Source organism: Fulmarus glacialis, unplaced genomic scaffold (genome assembly GCF_000690835.1).
Source record: "Fulmarus glacialis isolate BGI_N327 unplaced genomic scaffold, ASM69083v1 scaffold40389, whole genome shotgun sequence".
Classification (NCBI taxonomy): Eukaryota; Metazoa; Chordata; class Aves; order Procellariiformes; family Procellariidae; genus Fulmarus; species Fulmarus glacialis.
Genome location: NW_009235953.1, coordinates 2,446 through 10,988, shown reverse-complemented (window position 1 = coordinate 10,988; position 8,543 = coordinate 2,446). Strand labels below are relative to the sequence as shown.

The 8,543-nt window shown below is 49.7% G+C and overlaps 1 protein-coding gene across 1 annotated transcript in view; it reads right to left on the bottom strand.

The window, feature by feature from the left end:
• The window catches only part of MAPK13 (mitogen-activated protein kinase 13), a 12,281-nt gene extending 4,690 nt beyond the window's left edge, over positions 1–7,591 (bottom strand). The window contains exons 1-6 of the mRNA XM_009586205.1: positions 7,278–7,591; positions 3,302–3,431; positions 2,864–2,922; positions 1,637–1,745; positions 547–576; positions 60–107 (exon numbers count right to left, since the gene is read on the bottom strand). Coding sequence (XP_009584500.1) covers positions 60–107; positions 547–576; positions 1,637–1,745; positions 2,864–2,922; positions 3,302–3,431; positions 7,278–7,396 — 495 coding nt within the window. The 5' untranslated portion in view covers positions 7,397–7,591. The remainder of the gene's footprint in view (positions 1–59; positions 108–546; positions 577–1,636; positions 1,746–2,863; positions 2,923–3,301; positions 3,432–7,277) is intronic.
• Positions 7,592–8,543: the final 952 nt, after the last annotated feature.

Sequence of the window (8,543 nt, the reverse complement as noted above, 5' to 3'; positions counted from 1 at the left end):
GAGCAGTTCCTCCATGATCTGATATGCTACGTGCTACAACGTGGTGCTTTTCCACCTACCTTTAGCTGACAGTCTTCGTTCACGGCCAGGTTGCCTGGCTTCAGGTCCTACAACAGACAAGAGCAGAATAATAAGGATGTTTTGATTTGCCACACATCAACACAAGCCTCAGCCAAGCCTCTGCTTGCCTTTGATGGGATCCCATAACATCCCGAGCCCAGTATTGATACAGCAAAGACACCATGCCTGCTATACTATACAGCTTTAGATTACTCTTTAATTTTTTCTGAAACAGTTTTAATTCAAAAAGCATCATAAAATGCTTCACAGCTCATCAGAAAATACAGCATTTCCTCAAAATGCTGCACAAATGAGCAAATCCAAACACATACAGGGTGTAGGAGGGAAAAGAGGGAAGACGCCAGAGAGACTTTAGAGCAAACAAGGCTATTAATGAAACGATGTTTAGGAATTTATTAACTTTATGACCAAGCTACGTTTCTGCTAAACAGACAAAAATCAGAGCAACAGCGCACATGAACTTACCCTGTGGATGATTCCGGCTGAATGAATATACTGCAATAAAAAGAGAAGCCACAATGTGATCACCAGCAGACAAGACTTTCTGTTCTTCAGCAGAGAAACGAGAGCTACAAACAAGAACTTGCTGAGAACACAACTCTGCACCTGCTGCAGGTCCCTGGCCCACAGGGCAGCAGTTTGAAAAGAAATCTCCGCACTGAATTTCTGACAATATTTGCAATTATATTGCCAGTCTAAAGAAGAGGCATAGAGCAGAAGAGGAGTTATGGAGCAATAGTTCCTTACAGCGAATAAACTAATAGCTTCAAACTATCAAACAAAGGTATCAGGATTACAGGTAGGAACATGGTCAGTAGACGACATGAAAACTTTGTTGGTTTGGGTGTTAAAAAAAAAAATCTCGTAATTAAAACACAAAATTGGAAATCAGATTCGAGTTGCAAAAACTGACTACGTGGCTTTTATCACACCAGTTAAACCTTCTGTGTGTTCTTCCCCCCTTTATTTAAACTCAAGATAACAGGGATCTGGGCAAAGGTGTTATTAAGGTGAACTCATTAATGCCTGTAAGCCACTGCTCTGACTCTAGGTGAAGGATATTAGAGAGGGCAGCATTAAGACATTGTCTCTACATCTCAGGGTTTGCAGTGATTGCTTTCTGCTCTCTCAAAGCCATTTAAAGCAGCATATTCCTTCCTTATTCTATTGAATAGAAAATTATTCCCTCTGTCTTCTCCCCTGAGAGCCTCTGTTAGGAATTCAGCAGAAGCTCCCTTTGCTACCAGCCTCTTCCTTTCTCCGCAGAGTTTTGCTAAGGGTTTGGGCAAGTCAAAGAGTGACGCAACCGCTGTCATCACAAGGTCTAGGACTGCTGATTGCTTCGATACCTGATTGACTGATGTGAATGAGCAGTCATTTTGATTGATGTGTGCTGGAACAAGAGTAGTTCAACAGCAAATATCTGTTCTCAGGGGATGCCATAAACCCCCAAACCTTCCTATACAGTGTTGGAAGGGGGTTTTGTTATGGTCAATCCAGAGGTGGTGTGCAGAGGAGACACCGGGAGTCACTAAACTCCTCCAGACCCACCTACCTTCAGCCCTTTCAGCATTTGGTAGACCAGGTACTGGATCTTTTCATCACTGAATTCATGTCCCATGATCTTTTGTAAATCTGTCCGCATGTATGGCATCACCAGGTAGCTAAAAGGCAGTAAGACAAGGCCCTGAGTCTAGAAGAAAAACATAGGGAACCAGGCTAGCCTTCTTCTCACTTGGTTTTTTCCTGTGGCTGTGTAACTTACTGTAACTAAGACAAGTTACTGTGACAGCATTCTTGGCTAACTAGCATAGCCTGCAGTGATGCTGGGATTTTGACCTGCTCTGAAAATTGCCCTTTCTCCTCCCCTCAAATCAGATATCTGACATCAGGTAAGAACAAGGATCTTCCAAACTTTAACAATCCTGAATTAGTTTACTTTAGACTTCAAATGATGTTCAATTCCAGACAGCTTTACACCATCTGGGAGCTGAAACATCTTGCGCAGCTTTAAAGAGTCTTGCAAAACTGCTGTGTTGGCTCCCAAATTTATCTTTGTAATATTCTCCAGCCCTGCCTCGGAAGACAACATCTAGCTTCCTTCAGTCTTTAGCCTGCCTGCTGAGACTGCTAATTAGTTGACGGTCTTCCAGCAGAAACTGCTCTGAGAACCTTCAAACACTTTTCCTTCAGGCTGCTAAATACCCAGCCATCAGCCGAAAACCCAAACCCAGGCACACGCTGCTCGTGCCCAAGGATGAGGAAGGGAAAACGACTCATCCAACCTGACCATCAACGCTGAGGAAAATGCCAAGAAAAAAAAAAAAAAGAACAGTCAGAATCAAGATGAAAAGAAAGCCAGATCTTTAAAATTCTCACTTTAATTACCCCAGGGCCTGATGAACAATACTTCTCCCATTCTGAGTGCAGCCTCTTAGCTCAGCAGTCACACAGGCAGTGCGTTAGCATGGATCATGCTACATGTGATACGCCATGGAATGTAATGCCTCTTCATTACATACGTTGGTCTATATATACTGTGTTCTCCCAGCTGTGTGCATGGCATGGGATCTGTTTATGTATTCTGGGTGTTTTAGCTATGGGAACTGACTTGTGCTTTTGATTCTCCTTGTCATTTGGGGATGTCTGGCTTTAGTCTGGCCCCTCTTCAACTCACTCTGTTGCACTGCACCTCAACCTGATCTGTTATCCTGCTGCTGAGTCCCAGGTGTCTTGGGCAATGGCTGAGTCTAGACAGAGAGAAGGCAAACTCCAAACTTACAAGTCCTGGAATCCCTGGTAGGAGGCAGCGGAGGTGAAGACATCAAGCAGCCCGATGACCTGATGGAGAAGAGAAGTCCACATTTAAACCTGGAAAGCATTTGCTGTGCACGTGGGACGCAGGTAGCAGCTCTCCATCAGCACACACATATGGGTGGGCACCGAGAACTCCATCTGAGGAATCTGAGGACTCCTCGCTATGCTGCGCAGCTGCTTTTCCTCTTACTAATACACGGGAGCACCCATTACACATCTGCTTCAGCCTGGTGCCAACTGGGCGCAGCAGACAGGTAGCAGTTAAACCCCGAGACTTGCCTGCACGTGCCAAATGTCAGGACCTCTCAATTAAAATACAGGTGATGCCTCCAGAAAGGACTTGCTCCCAGATGGCAAGAAAACCCCCTTGTTTCATCAGGAATGGAGAGAAATGAGTACTTACATTCTCGTGTTGCATGTGCTTCAACAGCATGAGCTCTCTGTACGCTCTCTTGGCAAAGATCTCCGACTGGAACGGGCGGCAGAGCTTCTTGATAGCCACTTTCTCCCCTGTCTTCTTGTCTATGGCTGAGCTGCGGCAGACAAATAAAACCCAGTTCTGACACTGGCAGTATGTTTTAACAAATTTTGCAATACCAAAGGTCTTCTCCTAGAGAAGAGCTAATTCTGGAGCTCACAGAAAAACAGTAAAGAAAGGCCCCTTGAGAAACCCCGTGGAGCTCTGCACACACAGATGTCACCCTGTATGACTTTGGGCAGCAGACCCTCGCCCGTGCTTTTTGGAGGACCGGGTGGGATACCAAACAAAGTATTAGTGGCTCGTCTTTATTCCCCTTAACCTGTAGAAACAAGGAGGTAACAGAGCCGTGAGAAGAGTGAAACACAAATGATTAAAGGTCAGGATTAGTTCTAACTCTGCCTTCTCCTTCCCTAACGCATGGAGATAAGGGAATAAAGCAATTTCTGCTTTGCCATCTGCTTGGAGGTTGTTGTCTTTTAAGGTACGTCAGCTGCCTTCGCTGTGTTCTGGAGCAAAGACAGTGGGTGCCACGCACTGAAAATACAGGCTGCTGGAATTAATTCTTCTGCATGCGGGATCTTTGATGCTGCAAGTATGCTTCTGTGTAAAAGCAGGTCTGGCTGAAATGAGAGTCTTTTATAAAGCTAATGAAAACATGGTACAACAAGCAACGCTGGAGACGTGACGTGTTATTCCCTCCGGTCACATTTACTGTTTGCAGCTGGATAGGGCAATCCCGCGACACTTTCTCTGCCTCTTGGGGCTCTTTGATCAGGCCCCAGGTTTCACCAGATAAGAAGTGGGGAGGGAGGTCCTCAGGCAGAGATAGATGTAACTCTGGAATCTCGGTGGTGTTTTCCAGGGGGGTCTCGGTGCACCCCATTACACATTGGTGCCTCAGCCCTTCCTCGACCCCTCCAAGAGGTGAAGAGATGAAGAAAGGGTTTTCCCTGCCAAATTCGCTGTGGGTTTCCAGAGCAGTTCCCCCCACCTTATAAATCCTCATCTCATCTCCTGGGGAAACGGAAGGGCTATAAATCGGCATGTTTAGTCCCACGGCTTTTAGCTGCAGAGGGTAACCGAGGCCAGGTGAACGCTGGCGTTAGTGCTTTGCACGCATCCTCCAGCCTCGCACAGACACATTTCCCTTGCTTCCTTCTCCGAAGGGACGCGTGACTCACCCCGCCACTGTCCCTGACTGCCAGGCTCCAGCCACTGCTCCTTCCTCGAGGCTCTCGGAGGACCCGAGACAGGGAGGGGCAGGTACCATAAAGCTGTAAAATAACATTACCATAACCTCCAGGGCCATCACTCAGAAGGAAGACTTCATAAATAAACAGGGAAATGCCATCTATAATAATGCAATCAAATGGTGCATTTTGCTGGGTTTAGGGCTGATTGCATTAGGAGATGTGGGAATATTCCGCTCCATGTAGCTTTCCCTTTGGTTCAATGCTGAGGAGGGATTATCAGTTCCTTGCTGCAAACCTTGGAAGTCTCTTGGACAGCTTTCTGCCATTGTTAGCCACAAGCCATCAGTTGTGGTGCGTCCTCCGGAAGTCTGGGCTATCAATAGCTCTCATCTAGCGAGCAGAAGCAACCTCCCTCATAGCATCAGGCAATCTCCCTGCTCTTGGTCACTGAGGTCCCTTCCAGTTGCTCTAAGTTGTGCGTGACAAGAGCAGACACATCCTTTGAGAGGTGCGACGGAGATTTCGTCAATGCATTCAGACGGAAAAAGCAAAGGAAGTGCTGGAACAGCCACACAAGGCAGCTTCAGCGCTGAAGATGGCATAGGAGGACAGTGAAGAGTTGTCTCAGTTTCAGGACTTCAGCAGGTGTCAGCAGAGGGGACAACTCAGTGTAAAGTTTGCCGAGGAGCCAGGGAAATAAGAGGAAGGGACTCGGACCACGTAGTGAAACAGCTTCTGCAGAATTCAAGGCAAATTTCCTAATCTGAGGGTGCATGTTCTTACCTGCCTTCCCAGCTGCTGGCCTACAGAGCATCTAACCCCACCACTCAACACAGGAGAGTTGGGGTGATGGAGCTTCAGCCTGCCCGGCACAGACAGCGCTACTTTCACCCTTGCCATGAGGCACAGCTAAGAGTTAATTCAGCTGACGTAGCTGGGAGAGCCCACCACGTTCTTCCCAGCGCAGGTTTAATGAATGGCGGAAGCTCAGGATGACACCGGGCAGGTAGAGCTGTGCCCCTGCCTCGGCTGGCAGAGATCGGCAAGACCAGCGTTGGAGGGGTCAGAAGACTCTTCTTCTGCAATTACATTCAGCTGGAAGCCAAATCATTACAGATTTTGGCAGAATTAATCAGGGAAAAACCATGTCTTTGCTGTTTTTTCTGAGTTAGTTTCTCAGCTGCTCAAGGAGGTGTAAAAGCCAGCAGCTCCGAATAACGCTGCGATAGGAAAGCTTCCCAGCAATTCCCAGCAGAGGACAGCAAATCCTAGCTCCACACGCTTCCACCTCTGCTTGGTACAGGACTTGGCACCAAACCCTCCCTGCTGAGCACTGTCCGTGTGGTACCACCACCCCCCCGGACCCTGGGGCTGTCTTAACACCCATCCCTCCCACCCTGAGACCTCCAAGACTTTCACTGGGACCAGTAAAAGATTTGTCTTATTGTTGTTTGTTTTTTTCTGGTGGGCAAGAAAACTTTGCAAGGATTTCCCTCTTCCCTTTTTTGTCCTGTCTATTTTCTTTTAGTCTTCCTGCTTTCCTTTATGATAAAAAACAGAAAACACTGTAGAAATATAAAAAAAGTCCAGTTTAGTCTTGCCTGATTTTGCAGGACTCATTTAAGCATCTCAGAAGCTTAAATGCACCTGGACAGCAAAGTAAGGAAAGGAAACATGGGGTGCCTCTTCGTAAATAGGCAGCCAGGGGACAAGGACAGAACCTGGGCCCCAGGGTTTCAGGATCTGTCCCGTGACAGCCGGCAGACTTTGCCCAACGCCTACAAAACAGGACACACCTTTTTTTTTTTTTTAGCTCGGTGTGTTGTTGTGAAACAAGGGCTCCATTCAGATCCTATCAATGGGCTGCCTCATATCTAACCTTTCAAAAAGTCCCCCATCTCCTCCGGTTCGCCAGTGTAAACCGAGCAAGATCTGACTTCCGCTTGCTCTCACTACGAGCACCTTTGCCCAACTGATTAATGAACAGCAGCTCGTGCTGCTCTCTTGTAGCTGAGGATTATCATCAGCTGGGAAGGAAGTCCCAGTCTGTTACTGATCCTGGTTTACAATAATTTCTATCTATTTTACGATTTCAAGCTGGAAGCAGTATCAAGGTGGGGGTCGTAGTGGCCAGCTCCTTTCCGCAGGCAGCCCAGCACCAGCTGCCTTGGACACGCTGCAGAGGACACGCTGCAGCCACCCCTGTCCCCAGAGATTCGGTGCTTTGTTCCAGCACCCAACTCTTATCATTTACAAATTGCTTTCAGACACCCAGGTATTTTTTCCCCCCTTCGCTGCTGGACAGAAATCATCCCTTAATGCAGGCTTAGACCAAGGCAGCTTGAAAGCTGCCTGACCCCCAAAGTCAGGGTGACACCCCAAGCTGCCTCGCTGCCCTGCCTACCTGGTCCTCGGGCCGCTGCCTAAGGACGCCCGCCGAGGTGAGCTCGGGTGGGAAACTTTCCCCTCTCTGCCCACCCAGAGCGACCACAGGAGGAAACATCTCGGTTTCTTCAAGCGACCAAGTTCCAACCCGCTGCCCGTGCCAGAGCGGGAGGCAAACCGCCTTCATCACACATGCAAATGGCCCTTCCTAATGGAGGGGTGCTGACAGGCACCTCCTCATTTCCCCCCCGGCACGACACTTCAAACACCCCCGACTCGCCCCTTGCTGCTGCCTGCGGTGCAGGCAGGCCCCCACTCACCACCCCGAGCCGTAGGCTCCGGACCCCAGGGGGTGGAGGGACGTGTATCTCCTGGGCAGCTCCCAGAGGGTTTTGTTCACCTCCTGTCTGTAAAAGCCTCTTCTCCTTGCGATGTTCATCGCCCGGCGGGTGCGGGAATGCCACCCCCCCAGAGTACTGGAGTACGGGAGGGCTTCTGGGGTGAGAGCGGGACAGCGAGGCCTCCTGCGCTGGTAAAAAAGGCTCTAGAGAGTTTCCTTCTCCGTTTTCAGCTGTTGCGAGCGTGAAGGGACATGTCTTTGGGCCCTCCTCCCTCCGCCTCCACATTGGCGGAGGTGAGGCATCAGGTTTCCCGACACGCCTCGGTCTTGTACAGGTGCCTCTGGACTCCGCTGCAGGAGCTGAGCACCCAGCCCCGCGGCAGGCACACCTCCGGGAGCCCCGCCGTCACCTACAGCTCTCGCTCTCCTGCTTCCACCGGGCCACCAGCCGAGAAATGTCCTCGTGGGGCTCGGAGGGGGTCTCGTGAAATCCCTGCTCTGAACAAGCGGATGAGTAAGGACTTGTCGAGCCGGGGAATCTGGGGGACAAGCCACAGCGCCTCGTCAGACAAGCAGAGACATTCTTCTTTCCAGCTGATGGAGGACAGCTCCAGGCTCGTGACGAAGGACACCAGGGTGTTACATCCACAGAAAAGCAAGGAAGCGATGGTGATTTTCTCCCAAGCCAGGTTTCCCAGCAGAGCAGGGATGTGGTGAAAGCAGGCTGAGGTTCTCCACCTTCATCCAGGTGACTGCAGCGAGGAAGTTCAGCAGCAGCCACGAGATGGAACCATCCCAAGAACTGCTCGTGCCCCAGGCTTTGCTGGGTCCGGTTTCATCTCCTGCAGCAGGTCTAACCCCCTTCTCAGGTCCTCGTGGACAGCGCAAAGCCCAAGTTCACTGCTGTGCCTACCAGTACCACGCCAGCAAACCCAGCAAACCCAGCCTGCGAGAAGGTCCATCCCTGCTAAGCAGAGAACATCTCGACATCTTGCTCCAACTTTAGGAGGCTCAGGTGGGGCTCCCACACAGGGGTAGGTGCACCCTACATACTTTCCAAAGGAAGTGACTAAGCTGCACCTTAACGAGCCAGCCCAGCTGCTGACACTGTGCTCTGCCCCACCAGCCCTCAACACTGCCCGTAGCCTCATGCGCGAAGGCGTCCCTGCTCCGAGCACGTCTGCGCCGCAGGACTAGAGCCAAGTTACCTGATAAATAGGAATTACTGAAAAAGCACCATCAGGGT